Source organism: Cuculus canorus, chromosome 1 (assembly GCF_017976375.1).
Source record: "Cuculus canorus isolate bCucCan1 chromosome 1, bCucCan1.pri, whole genome shotgun sequence".
Classification (NCBI taxonomy): domain Eukaryota; kingdom Metazoa; phylum Chordata; class Aves; order Cuculiformes; family Cuculidae; genus Cuculus; species Cuculus canorus.
In genome coordinates this window covers 62853772-62878989 of record NC_071401.1, presented here as the reverse complement: position 1 = coordinate 62878989, position 25218 = coordinate 62853772, and the positions used below count along the sequence as shown (strand labels likewise).

General features: G+C 41.2%; 1 protein-coding gene across 2 annotated transcripts in view; it reads right to left on the bottom strand.

Annotated features, from left to right (window-relative positions):
* Positions 1-23345, bottom strand: part of CUL4A (cullin 4A) — a 43020-nt gene extending 19675 nt beyond the window's left edge. The window contains exons 1-9 of one of the 2 annotated variants that reach the window (XR_008452510.1): positions 23114-23345; positions 21330-21445; positions 16798-16901; positions 14563-14632; positions 11386-11459; positions 9385-9547; positions 6762-6851; positions 4987-5069; positions 1912-1979 (exon numbers count right to left, since the gene is read on the bottom strand). Coding sequence is in view for 1 of the 2 variants with exons in the window: in XM_054081048.1 (XP_053937023.1) it covers positions 1912-1979; positions 4987-5069; positions 6762-6851; positions 9385-9547; positions 11386-11459; positions 14563-14632; positions 16798-16901; positions 21330-21445; positions 23114-23273 (928 nt within the window). In the remaining variant the exon portion in view is untranslated. The remainder of the gene's footprint in view (positions 1-1911; positions 1980-4986; positions 5070-6761; positions 6852-9384; positions 9548-11385; positions 11460-14562; positions 14633-16797; positions 16902-21329; positions 21446-23113) is intronic. The other variant, XM_054081048.1, reaches the window with a different exon arrangement.
* Positions 23346-25218: the final 1873 nt, after the last annotated feature.

Genomic DNA, 25218 nt, shown 5'->3' with positions numbered 1-25218 from the left:
TATGCCTAAACTTTTGGGATAGCAGAAGAATGGACGGATATACTTTAAAAGTATGTAGGACAACAGACTACAAGATCTTGAATACAAGACTTCTGGTCTTTTGACAGTGAATAGGGAATTAAGAAACGCCCATTCCATCCATCCAAGCATCAGCTCCTATTCATCTAAAGACACCAGTACACTAGCTTCTTTCTTATATCCTGGATTATGAAGTTTAACTTTCCCTCTTCCTCTGGCATTTGATCTGTGTAATTGAAAGAATTATTTTGTCACATACTTGACAAATAAAAAAAAGACATACAGGAAAGTCTTCTGAGACAAGGCTTCACATGACTTCCAGAAAGCACTGCCACAGCCTTGGAAAAATTTTGATACTCACAGTGAAAAAACCCACTGATATCTACTCAATGGCAGTTGTAGTAACACACACACACACACACAAAGAAGTTTCTTATACTTACCCTGCATTTGTAAACTTTTATTCTCCAGTAACAAACTGACTACATCACAAACCTTCTCCTAAGGAACAAACCTACAAAAGGCAGTGTCTTCTACTTGTATGGAATACTAGGAAGTTATAGGAAATTACAATGTGCCCTGGATCAAACAGAAAATTATTCATGTCAAATGATGTTAGATTTATTTTTTTTTCTGTTTTTTTCTCTGAAGTGCAGACAGAGAATGCCAAAGCTGATCCAAAAATACTAGTCCTAAAATGCAGTAACTAGAAAAATGTACAAATCTCTCCATATTTACGTGGATGGTACATATACATTATAAACCAAGAAAAAGTTCAGGGTAAAACAAGACCACATACTTTCCTGTTTAAGCCAACTGATAAACAAATGTGCCACTGGCAAAGTTACTTAAAAATAATACTTGAACTAAAGAGCAAGAAAAATTGATATATATCAACAAAAACCTAATTATTCTTACCTTCTGTTTATGATAAACTTAAGAATAGCTCAGATGGGGTGACCATGATTTTTTTATAAATGTATGGAAAACAGTGAAATAACCTGTTCCCAGAGTAGTTCAGAGAAGACTGTGAGTGTGTCTATCTCTAAAGGGGATGAAGCAAGAAGTGAAAGGGGTGTGTATAACGACCTGAAAGCATTAACAAACATGGACATGATGGAGCTCAAAGACACCAGACTACCAGGGACATCTGTTTCACAGCAGTAAAGGAAACAAAGATGTAAGGACAATTTTCTAGAAGATCTAAAACCTAAAACGTGGCTATTGCAAGAAAAGGAAAGGGTCATTTAAAATATTAAAAGATCAGGGAATACTGACAAAACCCAGAAATTCCACAAAAAGGAGAGATTAAAAGTTAAGGGGAACAAAGAGATGGTGATTTGAAGACAGTAACGTCTGAATAAGGAATTCCTAAGAAGCCTACAGCTCTTATCTGAAATTGCCTGGCAAAAGGTAAAATACAGACAAAAGCATATGAAAATTCATTGCCTTGAAATGTTGTCAGTTCCAGTAACTCGTGACTCTTGAACTACAGAATCACAAGAATACGTGAAGCAATTGCACTTGAGCTGTGTGGTTATCACATAAAAGAAGCTATGACAGTACTGCAGCTCTCATTTGTAAGTTTATATAAGTCTAGGAAACAAGCAGTTCCAAAGGTTTAATTCCTATGTCCACTGCTACAAGTCAAAGGAGATTCAGGGTGGTCAGCAACCTTTACAAATATGGAATTATATTTTATATATTTGTTTCCATATATACAATTTACTTGTTGCAGTGGGTTTAATAGTCACAGGCTTGGCTTTCTGTATCTGTGGAAGTTTTTCCCAAGGCTAATATACCTCTTTAAATAAAAGCTGTGGAGTTCATAGTTATTGCAGAGTATGAGAATCTGTTGCTTACTGGAGATTATATTAATTTTTTTAAAAATACCTTTTTGCAGAATAGCTGATAAGTGTTCTCCTAGTAGCTGTTTCTCCACACAAGCAATCAGTGGTTTCCTAAACAAAGCAAGAAAAGCATATTAGAACTATTGCAGTATAAGGGAATTGATCCCGTCACAGTGTGTTTGTGAATAATTTACATTATAATAAAAAAAAATCAACAATTTTCTACTCAAAACATAGGCTACAAATTAAGACAAAAATGTCACATGATATAAATCACAAAAGAATACAATAAACTATGTATGTAATTAAAAAAAAAGAATTTCTGGTCTGAATAAAAAAACCCGAGTTCTTACACAGTAGAAGAGAGAAGCTTAAATACCCAAAATCAATAAAAAACACTTCTGGGAAAAAAAAACCCCAAATTTATGTTTTCTTGGAAACAAACAAGCAAAGAGACAAAACAACAACACAAACCAACAATCTCCAAGGCTTTGAACTCCAAAATAGCACAATACACACTGGTGGTGTTCAAAACTCAAACTTTTCATCCAATTGTGTTATGCGCCTCCATAAGCAAATACTGAGCTAGAACAACAAGACTAAAATTTGGCTTTCAATTTTCCCTGTTCTTTATTATTGATTAAAATTTTTTTAATATATATTCATTTTAGACAGGTCTAAAAAGTAATGGCAAGTCTTCTTTTACATCTTTTATAGCCTACAATAAGAAAGAAATGCCTGACGTGCAAAGGGATAAGTAATTTCAACATATAAACTTTTACTGCTGCTTACAATATGACAACAAAAGGCCTACCATTTCTTTCTGAGTTAACTTTTATAAAACCGGCTCTCAGACCCTTAATTTATATTTTCTAGAAAAGAGGCGCTCAACCAGGACTGATGGAAGCCTTTCACATAGCAGCATCCACTTCAGGTCCTTCATGTTTGCTGAAACACCATCTTTACTGAAACTCCCCACCAATGATTTGTCTGCCCTTCCAGACAATTACAGTTTTAGTCACTTCATCTCAAAAAGCTAAAATTAGAATTTGGTTCAGAGATAGGAACGGGGATGAATAAAGTATGCAGCAGCAGCTACAAAAGAAATAACTGCATGTGCTAGGATTCTTCTTTCTGGGCAAGAAATGACTTAGCAAGGATACAGTGCATTGAAAGGCAGAGAAAATGTGGAAGGGAACTGGCTGATGCTTTCCCTTCCAACACAAGAACTGGGGCAATCAGTGATGGTACTGGGAGCCAGACTTAAACGAAAGGAGGCAATTTATCATCATCAAAGCATTCCACTGGCTAGTGCACCAGTGGAACTCTTTGCCAAAGGCCGGCACAGATGGAAAAGCTTATGTGAATCTCAGTGAGACAGTGCAAGTATTTGAAAGAGATTGAAACAGACAAACCACATCAGGTTCAGAAAAAGCCCTGAGCTGAAATTTCCAACTACTGCTATCTACAGCTGCTGTCTCCAATAGAAGTAGATTGTATAAAACGCCATCCTTCGCCCTGGAAAACCTATTCTGCCTACAGGAGAATTAAGGACAATTTCTTTGCTTGAGAGTGGCAGGCAGAGCACTATTTCCTAACAAGCAGACAGACAGAAGGAGTATTTATCTTGACAGCTAGCTGATGAATGAGCCTTAAGTTACCTCCTGTACGGCCTCAAAGTCATGTACTTTGGTCACCTACTGACTGACCCGGCAGGAGATGTGCTTATTCTGGTCAGCTGCCCAGAAGAGGCATGTACTGATAGGCTGAATAAATGCTTCTATGGGTTGAAACAACAACAAACTCTCTCTGTCTTGCACAAAACTGGTTTGAAGTATTTTGAATGGTGCTTCCCATGACAATTTTGTCCTGGAAGTATCGCTTCCACCTCCAGATCAAACACAGTAACTAGATCTAACATCCATCCTGCTTTTTTCATGCGCACCAGGAGAGACAGTGTGACCTGAGGACAACTCAAGGGCACTGATTTTAAGAACTGCTGTTTCTTAATGCAAAGAAAGGAAATTAGTGCAAAGCTTTCAAAAAGTAGGTTTCTGAGCCTTTAGCAAAGGATGAGATTCAAGGCAAGGACTTGATGTATACCAAGACTGAATATATAATGATATCAATCTATTTTTAATTTAAACAGTAAATAAATATATGCTTCAATTTTATAGATAGACATAATTCCATATATTTTAATGTGATTGATTTTGCCAGAAAAACCTAGTCACACTGCAATTAACATTTACAGGAAGAAGATTCAAGTTCAAATATGTAGCATGATAAGCATCACGTATATACATATAAATGTTTCTGAAGAAAATAATGTTAAGAACATAATTTTTATTCAGTTATCCTTGTAACACTCAATGAAATGCCAACACATCATCCAGAAAACTAAAAAATAAAATAATATAAAATTACATGGTCTTTATTAACTGTTATATTTTCTATTTAAAAAAAAAACAATTAAAATCCACCAACAGCTTACAGCAGGACAAATGATATGGATTTATAGCATGTCAGTGACTCTGCAGTACTTCCTAAAGGGACATTCTTACTCCAACAAAACACACACTATTACTCAACACCTGAGTGAAAAACAGACAAGCTTACCTTGCAGAATACATTGGCAGCAGCTGCACTAAAGCTGATCTATCGTAAATCAAAATCCTGGACTGATCATGAGTGATCTTCATGTCCTCTATCCTATGCCATAGTTTAACCTTTTCTTTTTTTTTTTTTTTGCCTAATGAGTCTTCCTTTCCCTTAAGGGAATTGTAGTTGATTTTGTTATCAGTCCATGAATGGCTGAAATCAGCTACTACTTCGATAATGCCAATTTGAGCTCTTAAATAATGCTTTGTTAACTTCAATATACACTGATAAATCTTTATGGACAAATTTCTTCCCTCTTATTCAATATATATTTGATTTTAAAGAAATCAGGTTCAGTAAAAATAAAGTCTTAAAAAAACGGACTGTATCACAAGTGCTGTCAGAAAGGTAGTATCTGTAATATAATAAAGCCTCTGTCTCTCTACAACCATGGACAACTGCATTGTTTTATGATGGATGCTTGACTTAGGCTAGGAATGACAAAATTTGTACTCACTGTGTGCTGTGGTCTAAGTATGTTATTACTCTGTCTCCTTCTTCTTCCAAACGTCTATTAACATGGTGAAGATATTCTGGGACCTAGTAAGACAAGAGAATTTCAAGATTAACCACGAAAGGCAGATAATCTTGTTCCCTGACAATTATTTTAAACTACAAATTTAAAGAGAATACAAATTGGAAGGGATATTCCACCAATGTGTTGTTATGTAAAATCATAGAATGGTTTGGGTTGGAAGGGACCACGAAGGTCATCTGGTCCAACCCCCTTGCAGTGAGCAGGAACATATTCAACTCAATCAGGTTGCTCACAGTCCCGTCCAACAGGACCTTGAATGTTTCCTGGGATGGGACCTCCACTACCTCCTAGGACAACCTGTTTCAGTGTTTCACCACCCTCAGTGCAAAAAAATTCTTCCTAATATCTAGTCTAAATTTCTCCTTTTAGTTTAAAACCATTACCCCTTGTCCTAATAGGACAGGTTTACGTTAACCACTTTACCCCTACATCCACTGCCTCTTACTATTCCCTCTACTTTATTCACTACTCAACAAAACCTTTATATACTACAGAACGGATGTTTTTATTATCAATATTACTTTCTAATAGAAGTGTTATAACTACACCTGGAAGAAAGGAAGAGAAGAACAGAGATCTGAGAATTTTTCAGAGGATGTCAATTTTTTAATCAAAATGCTTCCAAGCTAAGCTAGCCCTTAAAATACCATGGAGCAGATTTTCAGCTGGTGTGAATCATATAATTCTATTATTTCAATGGCAGCTTTTCCAGTGTAATATCTGTCCCTATGCAGAGTTAACACATTTAGCACATATTACACCACAGGTATGAGACCCAGGCGTCAAATGATCAAAACAGTTATGCACACATGCATATATATATATATATATGTACTTGTATGCACACACAAACATGCATCTACACAGGCATGTGTATGCATTACATGCACAAGCATGAACATGTACGTGTAGACACTCTACAAGTTAGGGTCTTACTTCTTTTGTTTTTGCAGTTTTCCACTAGGCATATAAAAGCAGTAACACTCTCGGTCTCAAAGTCTGCGTTAAAGCATTTCCCTTCAGGTCCCAGTGGAACGTGAAGCAATGAGGTGAATGGAGCAGGATTCGATACAAGGATTCACTTCAGTGCAATGTCAACAGGTATTTTCTACGTGTCAGTAGTGACTCAGTGTTAAAACGGAATTAATAAAGATAGTCTTCTGTATTTTAGACCACCATTAAACTTGGCTTTTGATATACGTTTTCAGAGATAATCACATTTGCAGGCTGCCCACCGCAGAGCATAATTTTATCTTAAGAGGACAGAAAATAAAATGTCTTGTCTATTTAACTAAAAAGAAAAAGAAACAAACCAGCAAAATAGATGCGACAACAGAGAAAAAAAAAAAAAAAGAAACTGTTTACTTAGGTATTAAGCACACAGCAGAATGATGCCAGAGGATATTTCACAGTTCTTGGGCAAAAATAACATTGGTGGCACAACTTTAGGCTTTATGTAGAAAAGACTTCCAGGTAAAGTGACTTTAGCTACACAAAACATAGCTGGGTTTCTCCACTCTTAATTATATATTTCAAACACCAAAGCAATCTGGATATCTTGATACAATACTGTGGTCCCCATCAAAACCTGTGAATGCGTGCTTGTGTGCCTGGGCACCAGCGAATTTCACTGAGCATTAATACACCAACAGACAGAAATAGCATAAAAGCAATCATCTACAGCATGCACCTACCTCTCTCTCTTGCATTAATCTTTGGCCTTCTGCAGCATATAAGCAATTTGTCTCTTCTAGAAACCTCTGTTCAAATGATTCCTTGTAAACCTGCTCAAGAAATTAATTTAGTTACTTACATTAAGCTGTCAGTAAGAGCAAAGTGTTTTGGCTGTCAGGCATAGAGGGCAAGTAAAAACCTCACTAATACACACAGCTATGAGAAGTGTGAGAGTAACATTACATTAATGCACAAGTTCTCTGTTTGCCCACTGGTTTTAGAAAGGCTGAGATCAGAGCTGACTTTCTAGTGCAGCAACGATGTGTTTCTGTTATCAGTACTCAAATTGTTTAGATTGACAGTCTTCTGTTCGAGGTATACAGACCAACACCAACACTCAACATAAGCACAGTAATGACATCCGATCCACCTAAACTCAAAACTTCTACTGACATTACGAAGGGAAAAAAATGATACTTCCAACTAGTGAAACATTTGCACAAACCAGGCACAAACAAATACCCATCAGTAAAACAATAATATGCTCCCGGGCACATCTTCAGATCTGCTAGGGTCATTTCAGGCCCAAAAGCAGGAAAAAAACCCTGTACAAAAATAAGGTGGACTTTCTCTAAGGAAGGAATAAAGTGATGTGTAAAAAAAGAGTACCAACAACAATCACAGACATTGAAAAATTTCCGCATAACAATTAGCAGTTTAGTATGGAAATGAGGTTAGTTAGAAAGGATAACTATATAAAATAGTTTAAAAAAAAATCTGGAAAAGTTAGCTAGGGAATAACATCAAAACAGCAGTACTGTTACTGAAAATTTAGATTCCTTGAGTATCGTGGAAGAACAGAAGAAAATACTTCTTCCAAAAAATATAGCAGACTTATAAAACTCATGATTACATTCTAGTTTTTTTGCTTATGGACTTCAAAGAGTTTTAATTTTTTCAGTGTAAACTTAAATATGAAACTTCTGCCTCAACAAGCATTTGCAGCATAATAATTCACTAATTCAGCACCACAAGTAGACATCAAGTCATTCCTTCAGCCCTCTTGTTACACTAGCTCCAAGTTCAACATGATCAAATACTAGATTTCATTTCTTACCTTCCTTGCCTTCAGGATAACTGGAAAAACATTAGCATAATAGGATATTGAACTGTTTTCTGCATAAAACGTGTAAAGCTCTACAATATGTAACAGCTAAAAATAGGATTTATGCAAACAGGAATCAGCTTTCACTAGCTGGTTCTCAATAGCGTAATTGCCTAAAACTCAGGAATAAGTAGAAGCTCAACTGTTTTCAAATTAAATATAAGTTTTGCTTAATGAATTAATCTTTAACCAGAAGCCAACTTCTGCCAAAAGAGGGAGAAGCAGAGATCCCTGTGTAAAATTACAGGATTATAAGCACACCTCTATCTCAATGAAGTGACGGATATTATTAAAAAAATATATTAGATCAGGTTAGTATTCCTAGTGAAGAAAGCAAGCTACACTTTTGAGACAGTGAAGGATAATGCAGAACTAATCCAATTCTCTAAGAAGGATACATCCAATAAAGGGGAATGTGTCTGTAGCAGAGCACATTGCTAGGAAAAAAAAAAAGTTAAAAAGTCAACACCTACAAGAAACTGATGCAGTTAGAGAAGGTAAATAATAAGCAGGGGGGGAAGTGGGAAAAAGCACACAAATCAGATTAGCACCTACAGGTTATGTGATCTAAAAAATCACTGACAAAAGTTTGCCTTCTCTCTTGAACAGAATAACTATTTTTTTTTCTGGTATACTAAAGAGTTACAGATGAAAGTCAGGAGGGTTAACGTGAAAGGCAGAAAAGCAGGTAAGCTGTCAGACCAAAAAGGACGGTTGAATACTCTTCTACGCAGCCTTCTCTCTTTAAACCTTTTCTAACACTCTTTTTAAATCTTCAGCCAGTTTCATAACACCGTACACCACTTACGAACAGCACAACTTCAACAGTTTGTAAGAGTGAAAGACAAGTCCCAGGTTTTATTGCACATCACACAAAACTGTAGCATTGGCCAGGGAACAGCTTACATCAAAGTCAGAAGCACAACAATTTTTATTCTATTTGGTTACTTAGTTACTATGCTAATAGAAAGTTCCAGCAAGTTACAGATTGACCTGATGCATTTGAAAACGTTAGCCTTAACTTTACATGTCATTCTACCCTTGGCATTTCTCCCAAGAAGTTGTCAATGTAGTGCTGGTTTTGTGATACAGACTGGACTCCAAAAAGCCTTTTTACAGTGATGGAGGTGGTCTTGCTTTGATTGCTATATTTAACACTAGGATTCTACTTAGCACTAGGATTAGAAAACCAGTGATTAAAACAAAATATTTCACAGTGAAAGACTTGCAAAACAATTATTTAAGAGTCCATAGGCTACTATGTCAGCTAAGTAAAACAGGCAAAGAGACCTCATTTACAAACAAAGAATGAAAGATTGTACATTGGGTAAAGAAAAGGTAAAGCTTTTGGCCTAATCGCTAGATTTTGAAGCACATTTAATAGAAGAATAGAATTATTTCTGTACAACACACAAATTAGAAGAGTCCAAACTCTGTTTCTAAATGAAGACATTATTAGTAAAGTTCGCTGTACTCACCTGCAGATCAGAGAGCATGCTCAACAAGCTCCGCAGCAAACTTCTGTCCACAGCTTCACCATTCCGTTCTCGTTCAATCAGCAGGAGGATTCCATCAATAGTCTTGTTTTGAACTTGCTTGTCACTAATGACGTGATTTCTGAATAACTCTAGCCCCATATCCCTGAGTGAATATTGAAAATTAAATCATCACACTGCTGATTCTTTCAAAAAAATCTCCATTTCAGTTTGAGAAAAATACATACATATATGTAGTGTATATATATTATACAGAAAGAGAACATATTAATGGTGTGTATATTCTTTTGGTGCTGCCCACTAAGATAACAGGAATTATCATAATACCAGGCCACACGCTACCAGATGCATACACTTCAGCTAAGAACTGTGACTAGCCTGACTGCATCTCCCATAACAGACTATAACATTCTGTCTTCATTAAAAAATTTACCGTTATGAAAAAAATAAAAAATCTGAATGAAGCCTTAACGTAAGATTTCTTGGATCAGTCAATCTATGTGTAACTTACAAGTTTTGTTTAAAAGTCTGAATTCACTGTATGTTTAGGACCTTATGATCACTTGTACCAGATTCTTAGAATCATAGAATCATAGAATGGTTTGGGTTGGAAGGGACCTTAAAGATCATCTAGTTCCAAACCACATGCCATGGGCAGGGACACCTCCCACTAGATCAGGCTGCCCAAGGCCCCATCCAGCCTGACCTTGAACACCTCCAGGGATGGGGCATCCACAACTTCCCTGGGCAACCTGTGCCAGTGCCTCACCGCTCTCATTGTGAAGGAATTCCTCCTTATATCTAGCCTAAATCTGCCCCTCTCCAGTTTATACCCATTGCCCCTAGTCCTATCACTACAAGCCTTTGTAAAAAGTCCCCCCCCATCTTTCTTGTAGGCCCTCTTCAAGTACCGGAACTTGTTTCATTCTAAAAGGATGAAGAATCGTGCCCCTATGCCATGAAGCAGTCAATTACTGTCTTGGCCAAGGAAAACAGAGGAATCTTAGGTAAATTCTTCTATCTCTAGCATCCCCACATGCATCAGGATTTCATTAAGAGAATTTTTCCCAGTATGAGAAACACAGACACAAAGTATGAACAGATCCCTTCAATGGCATTCAGTAAAAGGAAGCCTAACATAAACAGTTGGAGGAAAACTACAGCAGAGGTCAGGAAGAAAGGCATCTGCAGGACAGGCATGGGGTGGGAGAAGGATGCCAGGCTTCTCAGACAGCCTGAGGAACTGCCCAGAACATAAAAGCCACCCAGGAAGGGAAAAGGCACACTCTTACTACAGGACTTTATTTATCTTCATAGATTTTTGCTTTAGATGGAGTACTGATTTCAGAAATTTTTGGCAAAGCCTACATTTGTTTGCTCTGGCAATGACATAAAATGCCCCTCAGAGGGATGCTGAAAAACTGAACGCCCAACAATGTGACTGTGGTGTGCTGAAAGTAGACTAGCATCTAGGGGAGCTGTTTTTTACCTCAATGCTCTGAGCCACAAGCCTTGATGCTCAAGAAACCAGTGCTGAGAAGATGATCTGCACATCATTATAGTATCTGACTTTCTTAAAAAGCAACTGAGCAAGAAGTTGGGCAGTGAATTTTGTCAAAACCAGGAGCACGTGGAGTATCACTTGGCCCAGGGTTAAGATGCAGAGGCATCAGCCCGAGAAGTTCTCCCCACAGCCAGCCTTACTCAGGCTGTGACAATTACAACTATATACATGCCTTGACTTTTAAGCATATGTTCACAGACCTTTTCCTCCTTTTACCCTCACTTTACAATAAATATCTGTGGGGAAGGAGGAAATGACACATGCATACACTGACACATGTATTTCCATAAGCTAACATAAAACTTTAGAGATATATTACACAGATCAAATAAAATGTGATAAATTTATTTGCAACCTTCACAAACCTAATAGCGTATTCAAACTCTAAAGATTCAAGGAATACTTACATGGATACCTACCATATAGAAGGAAGCATTGAATTCTGAAGTACGTATGTACGATCCAAAAATAAGAAAATGCTTCTGATCATGATCTGAAAATATATAAAGAAAATGTTTATCTTCACTCTCATGTAACATTCTAAATTATAAAACAACTTCTCAAAAACTACATCACATAGACACCTTAACTGCTGAGGCATGTATCTTCAACTTCTCTGGTGACTTGTACAGCCACCGGTATGTAATTTATTGATGTTAATACTATTGCTAAGCACATCTAAAACAGTTTTCAAATTCATAACAACATAACGTTCTATTAGCCTCTTATGAGTTTTAGTGCTACTGAGATACATAAGCCATTCAAGCAGTATGTCCAATGCATTCAGTAAACACCCTGAAATAGCACGCTGCCATGGTTTTCACTTTTTAAAAAAAGAACCTTTAAGCAGAGCCAGTAATAAGCTGTGCAACGGATCTTTTTATAATAAAAGTTAGCTGCCAAAATTCATGATAAAAGGGAGATATGTTAATTTTAACAGGGGAGAGAAGGTATAAAAAAATAACATCTCTTTTAATTATATATATAGAAGGTGGTTTTTTTAGCTTATTATTCCTTCACATTTGTTTCTAACTTTGCTCATAAAAAGGCTGCCCAGCTTTCGCTTTAGCATAACTCAGGATGTCAGTAACTAACTCCTAGGCCAGCTACAGAGGTTTCTTTCCCCAGCTGTCCACCTATTTCTCCCCTAAACGGTTTCACTGCTTGTGAAGCAATTCTCTAGCTGACATTGTTTCTGGCCAAGCATGTTAAAGTAAAACAGCAGCAAGGCTAATTCCCTTTTTCTTAAACATCACAAGTGCTAGCTCAGAACATGGGCAAGAAAACTACTTGCTACAGGTTGTTGCTTTAAGCAGGAAAAAAACCCAAAACCCAAGAAGGCTCAGAAGAAATAAAAGTGAACAGAGCTCATAGTAAAAGCCATTTTACAGAAACACAGGTCCATTTTAATTACATTTTCAAGGCAATAAACTTGAACTCTATTTTCAACAGACTGTTGAATTTGTCTTGCATAGTTTCCATAATGCTTTCCATTTTTATTTCAGATAAATATCACATACCTCTGTCCATCCTCCACAGGGAGGGGAGGATGGGTGGATTCAATTAATGAAAACAGAAATTCAACCACTTGGGGCATCTCTACTTAAAGCTAAGTGACACTGCAAAGAAAATTCATTGCAAAATGCTAGTTTACAATTAAAATGATGCATTCTTAGCCGGACAATTCACATACAGTGTCTTTAAGAGAGGATTTTTTTTTTTTTGTAACATAATTCATTGCAGAGGTAGAGGACAAGAAGAACGGCAGAAAGAAAGACATACAGTTTCAGTTCTTTAATCTTCCTGTTTCTCAGCCCTATAGTCAGGACCATCACCTCTTAGACGACCCTTGGAACTACTGACCCGTCAGCCTCAACTCTGTGCCTAAGAAGATCATGGAACAGATCCTCCTAGAAGCGATACTAAAGCACATAGAGGGCAGGGAGTTGATTAATGGCAGCCACCATGGCTTCACCAGGGACAAATCCTGTATGACCAACTCAGTGGCCTTCTATGATGGGATAACCACAGCAATGGACACGGGTAAACCAACAGATGTGATCTATCTGGACTTCTGTAAAGCCTTTGACACAGTCCCAAACAACATCCTTCTAAATTGGAGAGATACGGAGTTGATGGGTGGGCAGTAAGGTGGATAAGAAACTGGTTGGATGGTCATATCCAAAGAGTAGTGGTCAATGGCTCAAAGTCCAGATCGAGACCCGTGACGAGCGGTGCCCCTCAAGGGTCCGTACTGGGACCGGTGCTGTTCAATATCTTTATCAACAATATTGACAGCGAGATGGAGTGCACCCTCAGCAAGTTTGCAGATGACACCAAGCTGAGTGGTGTAGCTGCCACACCAGAAGGATAGGATGTCATCCAGAGGGACCTGGACAGACTTGAAAAGTGGGCCTCTGAGAATCTCCTGAGGTTCAACAAGGCCAAATGTAAGGTCTTGCACATGGGTCAGGGCAATCCCCCTTTTTGGTACACAATGGGGGATGACGTGATTGACAGCAGCCCTGCAGAGAAGGACTTGGGCGTGCTGGTTGATGAGAAGCTCAACATGAGACAGCAATGTGCGCTCACAGCCCGGAAGGCCAACCGTATCCTGGGTTGCATCAAAAGAAGCGTGGCCAGCAGGTCGAGGGAAGTGATTCTGCCCCTCTATTCCTCTCTTGTGTGACCTCATCTGGAATACTGCATCCAGTTCTGGAATCTTCAGTGTAAGAAGGATATGGAGCTGTTGGAACAGGTCCAGAGGAGGGCTACAAAGATGATCGGAAGGCTGGAGCACCTTCCCTACGAGGACAGGCTAAGAGAGTTGGGCCTGTTCAGCCTGCAGAAGAGAAGGCTCAGAGGAGATCTTATAGTGACCTTCCAGTACCTGAAAGGGGCCTATAAGAAAGCCATAGAGGGACTATTCATAAAGGCTTGTGGTGATGGGATGAGGGGGAACGGGTATAAACCAGAGAGGGGCAGATTTAGGCTGGATGTAAGGAGGAATTTCTTCACTATGAGAGTGGTGAGGCACTGGAACAGGTTGCTCAGGGAGGCTGTGGATGCCTCATCCCTGGAGGTGTTCAAGGCCAGGCTGGATGGGGCCTTGGGCAGCCTGATCTAGTGGGAGGTGTCCCTGCCCATGGCAGGGGGGTTGGACCTGGATGATCTTTAAGGTCCCTTCCAACCCAAACCATTCTATGATTCTACTTTTGAAAAAAAAGGTCATGAACTAAACTACCTCTGGGATCAATCTAAAAGCAAAGACTGTGAGCTCTCCAATTACTTAAAATTACAAACAGCAAAACATTTCAGCATAGCCTGATTAGTTTTTCCTTCCACCCACAGTAAAGAGGTGTCAATATATTTTGCACTGATACTGCAACTTTCTATGAAACCTATGAAAGTTGGAGTAAACACAGCAGAATGTAAGTTTTCAACAACAAACCCACCCCCAACTAGGAAGGGGAAAGTTAGAAGCAACACTGAAAAGCAGAAGGTGCAACACAGTCGCAAGTTAAAACCATGACAAACTCTTTTTTGCCAAATTTCACACCTCAAGTATACATATTCTGAACACACATTCAACTTACCATTTGTCTGCAATGATCCTGCCAGCATTTATTTATCTTCTTTAAAAATACAAGACTATCCAGAGAATCTGTACAGCACCTATTAAGGAAAACTAGATTGCTGGTATCTTTTGAGGCCAAATTCTGGACACGATCTTTGCCAGCCATTAGGAAAAGCTGCTCCATGGATATCCCAATGTTACTGGGACAACCCAGGGATAAACGGTTAACTGCAGGGCTTCTGTCCAGTAGAGGGGTTGGCAGCTCTCCAAAAAGCCTCCCCATGTTTTCAAGGAATATCACTCACTGCTCTTCAGTAATACCATCTAGTGGCTATACTGCATAACTTTCATATAGATTTAAAGAAGAAAACAGTGTCAAAAATAACCTTTTCAAAAGCTGAAGTGAGAGGGATAGAAAGATTTATTTTGTTTGTTTAATGAGTTCACACTCTGCACAACAGGCGTGACCCTAATCTCTTAAAAGCAGTTACAGTTCTAAATAATCCTCAACAAATCCAAATACCACGCTTTTCATATGCATCTCCAGGTCTCCTTAAGCAAATTAGAGTTTTCTTCATTACACAATAAATCTGACTGCTGTTTCTGAGTAACAGAACTCTAATGCATCATATAAGCAAATCCAAACGTGGCTTTACCTTCCTTTCCTGCACAGTATCACCTCCAACTCTCTCTGGCCAAATCTGATTAATCTCATCTCATGCCCTTGGGATATAAAGTGGTATACCTGTAAAATACAAAATTCTCCACTCTCCCAACCACCAATTCCATCAGAGGTGGGGAGAAAACAAAGTTTTAAAACACCAGTTTCTGAACATCTCTTTAGAGGATGATCTAAAGTCTGAATAGTCAGGGATGCAAAAACCAGTTGACTTTACTGCTTTAAAGCAGGCTATAAGATTTAGTTCTTAGCGATCAGCTGTGTTTAAGAGACTACTGTACTGATTACTGTAATTTTTAGTTAGATGTGATTTTAAATGTACCAAAGTAAATGCAATGAAAAAATCAGCTGCCATTAAAAAGGTGTGTATGTACCAATGCTTCTTACACGCCACATAAAAGCCCGACTCCTTAACTAGGACTCAAAAAAACAAACCAAAACCATGTTGGGACTTAGCCAAATAACAGGGCCAGGTGTGGGGGATTAAAAATTCATCTTTTTTTATGAGTGTTGGCACTTACCTGGGGAATGCAGTGAACTGAGAAACTGAGAGTCACAACCCAAAGTGAGGCATTTCCTGGAAAGAAGGTTCTTTTTGGGCCGCAGTCCCTTGCTTCTTTCTACTTTAACCTATCATTTTCTGCTAATAAAATAATAATAGAGACCTAGGAAGCAGGAAATACTGCTAGCACTCAAAGTACTTTAGTATCTGTTCAGGGTAGCACTCTCCAACATCTGTTTGCAAAGACACTCTCCAGGAACACGGGGAGAGACAGCTGGGTGTAATCTCTATCTACTGCCTGAGCAAGTGCAACCCCAAGGCCATAACACACAAAAGACAACTATCACATAAAGAACAATCTCAGCATGAAAACCACAATGGAATTCAGAAAACAGGGCTGGTGACACCTAAATGTCCAGAGAGGATCTACAGACACTTCTACAGCCAATTCAGCCAGAAGAAAAGCCCAGGAATGTAGCTCAAGGAAATGATGGAGAAATTTACCACAAAACTTCAGGTTACTGTGTCCCCCAAGACAGCCAAGTGATCTCCTGAACTCAGAGCTCTCTCCCAGGAACATCCCAAGGTATGGATGAGATACCTAAAGAGCTTGCTGCTGACCAGTAGTCATTACTGGTCAAACAGGTGTACTTCATGTTTGAGGATTCTGTTACTGAAGACACTGTTGTTGAGAACTACTGCGGTGATATTTTTCATATTTAAACCATTGCTGCTGTAAGCATCTCTGCTACTCACCTGCCATAAAACCCCATGCCTGCCCCTGTTAAAATCTCACAGTGCTATTGAAATTTTCTAGATTAGTTGTAAAATTTGCATTCCTGTTAAAATTATAAGTAAATTTCTATTACCATGCTATTTATCCGCACACAAAAATTATTCATCCAAATGACTTCAGTTGCTTATGCCTGATTTGAAAATATGTAAGCGCTCAACAAATACCCTATTTAACACATTGGCAATTACTGGTGTAAAGTTTTCGCAAAGTGTTGTTCTAAAAAAAAATTGATTTGAACTAACCATTCTAACCATTTCTGTGCACGAGAAAAGGATATTCTCTAAATTGAAGGATTTGTGCTTTCACATGATCTTCACAGACTTGTCGCAGCTGTTTGTACAGTGTTGCAGAGACTTTGTAAGAACAGAGATTTTCAACAGCCTAAAAAACCAAAACAAGATTATGAATGAGATAGAAAAAAAGAACTTAAATTTCTGTGCCTATGTAATCAAGGCCAACAACAAAGAGGAAAAAAAACTGCATTATCTGCCCAAGCAGTGCACAAAACCAAAATATCAAAACGAAATTATCCAAAATATGTGGAAAAATTAAGACTTCATTATTCCTTTCTGATTTTGGCCCCTTCATATGCTGTCAATTTCATATACAAACAAAGTCAACCATTACCATCGGGGTCATATTTCAGATGTGCTGTTAAACATCATAAGAATCTTCCCCCAATGAATAACTGCTCAGCAGCAGAACTCGCCTTGTCAGTCCATTTTGTGCATCCTCCACTGCACGCACACATGCACTTTTTTGGGGGAACACAATCATATCAAATATTTTCATTTCTTAATAGCTTCAAGATAGACATTTCAACCACTCTTTCTAAATGGTAAATGAATACAGCTGTTTTCCTGTTATTTTATTAACTTATTAATGTATATTTCCACTGGTTCACACACATGTGCTAAGGTATTTAAACTGAGGGGAAAAAAAGGAAAACAAAAAAAATCCACATTAATCATTAATTATAGGCCTGAATTGATTTTTCGGGGGCCTCATGGGATTTACCTGAGTATTTGTCCATACGTGACTCAGAAGACTGATTCTACCCAAACCCAAACATTCTTGTGGTGACTACATTAACATAAATTGAGTAGTTTTGCAGCTGATCTAGGCTACCCTGAGACAACTCTAGACATCTCTAGCACATTGCTGTTCAGCTATTCGGTAATTACATTGTCTTACACTAACATTTTTTCCTCACAAGAAAGTCAGTAAGAATATCAAAGAGAAAACGTAGCCTTGCTTGATACCACTGCCTATATTAGACTTTCTTCCAGGCACACTTTATTTTAACTTGTGTGCTGTATTTCAATAAACGACTTTATTAATAGACCATAGCATCTGAAGCAAATCAAAAAGAAGACAGACAAATGACCTGTGAGGAGTGTAAATATATTTGGTCATTCAATGCCTCAAGCAAAATTATGTGAAGGAGTTGGACATGATTTTCAGAACTAAAAATCCAGCTGTCTCTTCCTTTAACTTCACCTCAACTGACTTCATGCGATAAGGTGATACTGCAGAGAACATTGCCTAAAATTCAAAACACCGTTTCACTGGGGCAAACTAAAACTGATCCAAGAATCTTTTGTTTTGCTTTGCTCCTGAGGATTTATAGAGTCACATTTTGTTGATGAATTTTCTGATAGCATCAATGAACTTGGACAAAGTTTCAGTATTTTCCCAATGCTTGGCCTTTACTCAGTTTTCCTCAAATTTTAGCTTTCTTTGGTGTGTCTTATTTCTTTGTAATATGAAACGTTATAGTGCCTAACGCCAGCATGCAACTCTATTTCAAACCATGTCACTTCAATGCTGCCTCTACTAGCTCTCTCTGCTTTCTTTGATGGGGAGACATAAAATCAAGTCATTTCCTCCTTCTTCACCTTTTGTTTCATTCAGAGTTTTTCCTTCCTCTTTCTGAAGAAATCTTTTATTTATGTTCACACAATTAGTCTGGAAAAAAGCTACAGCAACTATCACATCTACAAGGATACAAGAAAGACAACACCTCTAGACTCTTCACCTACACAAATCTAGTAGAATTCTGTTTCAAATCAACCTTTCAGTAACTTGTTTTGAGCAAAGTCTTCTCTTCAGCATTCAGCATGCAAATTATCACTACTTCTTTTATTACTTCCTCTGTAGGTTCTAATATTCTGAATAGTTTGTCTTCCAAAACACAAAGTGAATCTGCTTCCCAGAGATCTCCCCATGGTGTAATTCTAATCTACCTGATGTCATTTTATTTAAACGCACATCCCCTATGGCTTTGTCAATTTTGATACAATATTAAAGAAAGAAAATGAAACAATACTATCACATAGTGCCCATGTTATGTTTTTCACCTGGTTTTAAAACAGTTAGGTAAAATGACATGATAAACAGTTCTCACACATAATCATTTTGCAATTAGTTTGTTGTGTTTTGTAAGAAATAGCCCTTCCTATCCACCCAAATATAATTCTGGTCAGGAAGGACTCTCATCATTTTTCTCCTTCACTACTATACCGTCCTTCTCTGTGTCCTCCAGAAGGGCAGCGCTGCCCCATTTCAGGTTATTTAGGACCTTGCTGCAAAGGGAATTTTCTTTTTCCATTATTTTTATCACTCCTCACTCATCGATTCTTTGCAGTGCCCCACTTTCTCTATCCCATCAAGCATAAGCTACTTCTATCAAAATCTGTGCAATCTACCACCGATCCCAGACATCATTCCTATTTTAGTCACAAAAAATTGGCTGCCACCCTCCTACAGCTCTCTGACTCCATCTCTGCCAAGCACCTTCATGCCTGATCCCATGCTGCCTCTCATGCCTGGAAAGGAGTATCCTTCGGGCTTCCCACAAAGCCTTGTCATTGTTCTTCAGTTGATTTCGTCAGCCACCATGCCAAATTAAATAAATCAATCAGAAAGCTCAAAGGCAGGCTGGTATACCAGCCCGCACACCGCACTGAACTCTAGAAGGCCTCTCACTTCCTCCCATAAAGTTAGATAAAGATGGAAAAAAACAAAACAAAACAAAAACCCTGATAGCAAGAACACAGAGAAATGCACACAGAGAAATTTTCCCCTGTGGATAATTCGGTGCTCACCAACAGGCAGTTAAAACGATCTGTAAGTACAGATCAGGTTTCCAAGGGATGCTGAACTTCATCTTTTATTCCTTTGGCAGGAGAGTAAGTACCTATCTATCGATGCGCAGGCATGCTGACTGCCACCACCCACTGTACAGAAATCTCGCTGATTTGCATCATTGCCTTGCAGATTATCGGACTGGCCTTGCACAGTTTTTACAAATAAGCAGGTAAATTAAAAAAAAAAAAAAAAAAAGCCAAAAGTACAGCTCTTCCTTCATAGTTTATCCGAAATCTCTCTCCTCCTCTTCTGCCAAAACTCAAGTCTGTACACTGGCAATTTCATAGCCATATTACTGTAATCTCATTTCTGAGCCTCTGAAAACAAGTTAGGTAACGCTCAAAGCATCTGTGGGGTTTTTTTTAGCTAGGCAGGAAAAAGCAGGATTTTTCAAATGCTGAGTTTCAAACCATAAAATGTATTATGTAATTCAAATTCTGCAAACCTCAAGTGTTAATAGAGGAATATGTCACAGTCAAGTTATGTATTTAAAGAGAATAAATTATATTAAGTCGAAACGTATTTACATAATCAGCCATTTTAGCCCCATGTATTATATACCCTAACTAATTAGAGAGGTAAGTATTCAGCTCCCAAATTAATCGTGATTTTCTTGAGCATGGACCCAATATGGAATACTGGCTTTGTCCTCCCACAGTCTGCACTTTGCAGAGAACGTCAAACCTACCTCAGCTGAACATTTAGAAAAATTTAGGTAAGCGTAATAATGTCTTAAGTCCTGATGTGCCAAGGAGATCCCCACCTGCAGATCAAACACCTGCACCCATGGAAACCTCATAAATTCAGCTACATAGAACAACTTAGAGCACTAGTAATTTTTCACAACACAGTGACTGTAAAAAATTGCTACTTCAGCTAATTATCTCAAAGCGCTTCCATTTAGAATAACATAGAACTAAACCATAAATAAGTAAAGTAGAAACGAAAAAACGGTTCATGAGCATTTCTATCTTTTATTCTCTCTAGCCTCTGCTCCAGTAGTCCAGATGTTCCAGAAGTACTTCTTCACCATTTTAATAAAAAAAATAAGATCTTGATTGCTATTAAAACATAACAGTAATCTGAAGCACAGGTAAACTGGCAGTTTGGTCCCCGCTCAACTAAGTTCCTTTTTTAATTCCCCAAGGGGTATCGATGTTGATGTCTAATTTTTATTATCTAATAATAACAAATATTTCAACATTGCTATTCACAAGAGACCAAAGCATGTGCAAAAGAGTAATAATAATAAAATATTCATTTGCATAACCCAGCGAAAGTAACGTCCCGGTTTCGGCATTTTGGGTAGAGATTGAGACTTAAACCTCAACGCTGTCCAGGCACAGCTTTTCGTGTCTCCCAACATTAACTGCTTTCTCAGTTGGAATCAGATGAGGGTTGGAACTGGATAACGTTTAAGGTCCCTTCCGATCCAAACTGTTCTATGATTCATGGGCCCCAGATCCTGATAACTTCCCAAGGAACCGCTGTATAGAACTGCAAACTGACTAGAAACAGAGTATGGAGGGAACAGTTCAGAAAATGCAATCAGATTTTAACAAATCAAAATGCACTATGTTAAATATGCAGCTCTGAGAAAGCCCCAAAGCAGCTCATATTCCTTGTGTTACATGGAAAAAAAATCCCTGCCTGCCTTACCTGGTAGAGCTCTTCAAGGTTGTATTTAATAGAAATGCTACTCTGTATCGCTTCAACTGCTTCATGAAGCTTCTGCCATGTGTCCTGAGTATAATTATCTGGTAATTTGGGTCTCTCTGTGAAAGAAAATACAAGGAGTTGAGAACCAGCTGCCTACCGGGAGTTTGCACCAACCCTCCTCATCCTCCTCCCTTAAGTTCTGCCAAGCCATCTTGTGCTTAGGTCTGGCACAAAAAGAGGAATATTAACTCCAGCCAAGATGATGGGATCTTCGCAGGGTGCGTCTGACCCCACAACCGGTCCAAGACTGGAGCGCCCAGGGCTGGAGCTCGGACTCTGCGCGGCAAAGGGCAGCACCAGCCCTGCTGACGGTGGCCACGGGGCTGCTTCAGCTGTAGGGCTGTTGGCGTTTTAATGGAAACGCTATTCTGTATGGCTCCCACTGCTTTGTGAAGCTTCTGCCATGTGTCCTGAGTATAATTACCTACTAATTTGGTCTCTCTGTGAACTAACAAACAGGGGTTCTATATGAAACCCTTCTCCTCCTTCATTAACTTCTGCCAAGCCACCTTGCGCTTAAGCCTGGCAGAAGGAGAGGGTCATTAACACTACCCAAAAACGACGGGACTTTCGCAGGGTGCATCTGACCCCGCACCTGCTCCAGGGCCGGAGCTCGGACCCTGCCTAGCAAAGGCCAGCACTGGCCCCACTGCTGATGGCCTCGGAAACCACTCCAGAGGCTGCAGGGCTGTCCGGGTTTTAATAGAAATGCTACTGTGTGTGACTCCCACCACTTCCTAAACCTTCTGCCACGTGTCCTGAGTATAATTATCTGTAATTTGGGTCTCTCTGTGAAGGAAAATACAGGGAGCTGAGAACCAGCTGCCTACCAGGAGTCTGTACCAACCCTCCTCACCCTGCCTCCTCTAGTCCTGCCAAGCCACCTTGTGCTTAGGTCTGGCATGGGGAGAGGGTCATTAACACCACCCAAGGTGACGGGACCTTTGCAGGGTGCATCTGACCCTGCACCCGCTCCAAGGCCGGAACTCGGACCCTGCCTGGCAAAGGGCAGCGCCGGTCATGCTGCTGGTGGCCTCGGAGATTGCTTCAGCGGCAGGGCTGTCGGTGTTTTAATATAAATGCTACTTTCTATTGGCTCCCACCACTTTGTGAAGCTTCTGCTGTGTGTCCCGAGTAGAATTATCCAGTAACTTGGGTCCTTCTGCGAAGGAAGAAATGGGGAGTTGAGAATGGACTGCCCAAGGGTGGGAACCCTTCTCCTCTGCTTTGCTAGGTTCTGCCAAGCTCAGGTTTGGGTCATTAACACCCCCAAAGCGACGGGACCTTCGCAGGGTGCATTTGGCCCCGCAGCAGCTCCGGGGCCAGAGCTTGGACCCTGCCCGGCAAAGGGCAGCGCCGGTGGCCTCGGAGAGTTTGTCCGTGTTTGAGTCTGTCGGTGTTTTTCCCACCCTCCCCCGTTCCTTTTCGCAAGGTAACCCTCGCCTCGCTGTAATTAGCGCTGACACTAAGGTGGCTTTTCCGCCCGCTCCCCCTCCCCCACGCGGGAAGACCCACGCGTGTCCCCGTAAGCCCTTCCAGCCCTCGGGCAGCACCGGGCGGGTTATCAGCGCGGTGGCAGCCTGCCCCCACCCCGATAAGGCGGCGGCGGGGCGGGTGACACCGAGGCACCCCCCGAACGGGACGCGGCGCGACGGGACCCGCGATAAAACCGAGCCCGGGACGGGCGGCGGCTCCGCGCGCACCTGCCGGGACCCCGCACCCACCTCTGAAGTTCTTGATCACGAGTTTCTTGGAAGCAGCGGTGGCGCCTCCCCCTCCTCCTCCTCCTCCTCCCGCCGGGGCGCGGGTGGCGGCGCCCAGCGAGGCGGGCTTGGTCAGCCCGTTCGTGTGCAGCGACGGCTTCTTCTGCGGCTCCTCCGCCATCTCCGACCCGGGACAACGCGCTGCGCTGGGGCCGCTCGGTCCCCGCCTCCTCCTCCTCCTCCCCGGCTCCGGCTCCCAGCCCTGCCCCCGGGGTGGCTGCCAAGCGCCCGCCGGGCCGGGAGTTCACCGCCCGCCTCCCCCCCCCCCTTCTCCTCCTCCTCCTCCTCCTCTTCCCAGCCCGGCAAGATGGCTCCGTGCGGCCGGGGCAGCGGCCACCGGGGCCGGGGCTGGCTCCGAGGTGGCTCCTGACACCGCCTGGCGCTCCCCCGGCTTCGCGGGGCTCCCACGTGTCGGTGCCCGAGGGGCAACGGGGGGGGGGGGGGGGGGGGGGGGGGCGGCGGCGGCTGCCGGGGTGTAATGCCCGGATCAACTTTTGGGGTTTGTTTTGAACGGTAAATAAACTCTCTAAGAAAAGTAGGATCATTAGGTTGGAAGTTTTGGAATGATCAACGTAAGAAAGATATGGAGCTGGTGGAACGGGACCAGAGGAGGGCTACAAGGGTGATCAGAGGGCTGGAGCACCTCTGCCATGAGGACAGGCTGAGAGAGTTGGGCTTGTTCAGCCTGGAGAAGGCTCCGAGGAGACCTTGTAGTGACCTTCCAGGACCTGAAGGGGCTACAGGAAAGCTGGAGAGGGGCTGTTCGCAAAGGCTTGTAGTGATAGCACAAGGGGCAATGGGTGTAAACTGGAGAGGGGCAGATTTGGATTAGACATTGAGGAGGAATTTTTTCACCATGAGAGTGGTGAGGCACTGGCACAGGTTGCCCAGGGAAGCTGTGGATGCCCCATCCCTGGAGGTGTTCAAGGCCAGGTTGGATGGGGCCTTGGGCAGCCTGAGCTAGTGGGGAAGTGTCCCTGCCCATGGCAGGGAGGTTGGAACTGGATGACTTTTAAGGTCCCTTCCAGACTAAATCATTCTATATTATTCTATGATCATCAACTCCAACCATACCTGTCCACTACTAAATCACGTCTCCAAGCACCTCATCTACCCACCTTTTAAACACCTCCAGCAATGGTGACTCAACCACCTCCCTGGGGCCTCTGCCAGTGCTTGAGAACCGTTTCAGTGAAGAATTTTTTCTTAATGTAATTTTGGAGTTTTAGGAAGCAATCATCCTTTATCAGGCCTGGGCAGCACAAGGGAGTGATCTCCATTGATCCTGTGCAGCGAGACAAGAGCTGGGGACAGAATGGATTTTCTGCTGCTATGCATATAGATAAATTTTCTGAGGAATCTTATACATTCTGATACTTTTCAAGGTCGAATGTTTATGTTACTACGAACTTCACAACACCCAAATCTCTTCTTTATTTGAGCTTTGGCTCCAGCTCTGCCTGACCCTGCATCTGAGATGGGGAAAGGCTGCAGGCAGAGGTGGTTACAGATGCAGAGCCCTCTGCTCAGCACAGATCACACTGCACGCACGACATTATCTTCAAGGAATGAACGGTGTCTGGAAAAACACTGCTTTAAAGAAAACATGATCTCAGAGGGACATTCTGTCTGGCTTTCAAAAATTACAGTTACTTCGACGAAACTTCAGCCTAAATCAAAAGTATTCCCCTTTTTGTAACAGTAACTCCTCCTATCAGCGGGAGGTCAAACCCGCGCGGTCTCCCAGGGAACCGACACGGGGGTCTCGGCAGTTACCGCCCTTTGACAGGCGAGGGGATAGGGCTGAGCAGGAGCTGCGGCTCCGGCCGCTCCGAAGCCCATAACGGCGAAAGCGCGGGGACGCGTATTCCCGCCACCGCCGCGCGCCCGGCGCCCCAGGCGCGCCCCCAGCCCCGCCCATCGCGCGTTCCCATTGGCTACCAGGGCGAAGCCACGCCCCACACGTGGTGGGGGCCCCTGCTGTGGGCGGGGAAGTGGCGCGGCAGCTGTGGGTGGTGTCACGTGACCCGCCGTGTCGATTCCCCCGCTCCCTATTGGGCGTGAGG